The sequence below is a fragment of the Myotis brandtii genome, unplaced genomic scaffold (genome assembly GCF_000412655.1).
Source record: "Myotis brandtii unplaced genomic scaffold, ASM41265v1 scaffold986, whole genome shotgun sequence".
NCBI classification, from domain to species: domain Eukaryota; kingdom Metazoa; phylum Chordata; class Mammalia; order Chiroptera; family Vespertilionidae; genus Myotis; species Myotis brandtii.
Window position 1 is genome coordinate 2,264,962 of NW_005372102.1, and position 974 is coordinate 2,265,935.

The 974-nt window shown below is 69.1% G+C and overlaps 1 protein-coding gene across 1 annotated transcript in view; it reads right to left on the minus strand.

Annotated features, from left to right (window-relative positions):
• NAT8L (N-acetyltransferase 8-like (GCN5-related, putative)) overlaps positions 1-974 on the minus strand; it is a gene marked incomplete at its 5' end in the record, with an annotated part of 10,497 nt that overhangs the window by 8,019 nt on the left and 1,504 nt on the right. The window contains one exon of the mRNA XM_005886475.2: positions 4-193. Coding sequence (XP_005886537.1) covers positions 4-193 — 190 coding nt within the window. The remainder of the gene's footprint in view (positions 1-3; positions 194-974) is intronic.

Consider the following 974-nt stretch of genomic DNA (forward strand, 5'->3'; position numbering starts at 1 on the left):
CACGTAGTGGTCACTGCAGCCCATGTGTCTGAAGCCCAGCGACTCGTAGAGCTTGTGGGCGGCCACCTTGACGGCCGTCGTCCCCAGCACCACGGCGGAGTAGTCGTGCACCACGGCGAACTCCAGCACCTTGCGGCCCAGCGCCTTGGCGAGACACCGCGGCCAGCCAGAGAGGCCATGAGGGCCACAACCCCTCGGCCTCAGGGGACCTCAGGGGCCTGTGGCCGTGCCAACCCTGTGGCCCTCCCTCTCCTGGGTCAGGGGCGGCTGGGCCTGGGAGCCCCGTGACCCTGGGAGGCTCAGAGAAAGGTCTGTGGACACTTAAGAAGTCCCGTTGGGGAGCCGGGATGGCCATGGGCACCCCCTGACCCTGGCCTCTCCTGGGCAGCCAGCCCGATGACCAGACCAGCTGTCCCCACCCCTGGCCCAGACCCATCACAGCCCCATGCAGGACAGGAAGGCGGGGAGCCCTCAGCAAGGAGGGGGAGAAGATGGAGACAGAGGACGGACTGCAGGGCACAGGCCACTGGGAGAGCCTGTCAGCTCTGTGACCGAGGCCCAGGGGCTGCAGGAGGCAAAGGGCCGCTGGGGACGGCGGTGCCCGCTCCAGGGCACGGGCCTGCTCAAGGCCACTCCGGCTCCCTCACTGAGTCCTCCCACCCAACCCCTCCTCGAGCAGCCAAACTCTCCCGTCAGCCACCAGCTCCGGCTACAAGGTCTCCGACTCCTTTACCCGCCTCTGAGGCCCGACGGGGCCGAGCTGGGAATGGCTGAGCGACTGCCCGCCTGCTGGCCTGCCCACCCACCCGAAGGTCAGGACCGTGCTGGGAGCCTCGCCTCTCCTCAGGCCTCGGTTTCCCCACCAGTCCAGCACGGCCCCGCCGGCTGCTGTCCGGCCCCGCGGCCCTGTGGGGTCTTTTGCAGACCCCCCCATGTCTCAGGGGGGCCACTCAGGGACACTGCAGCCCAGAGAG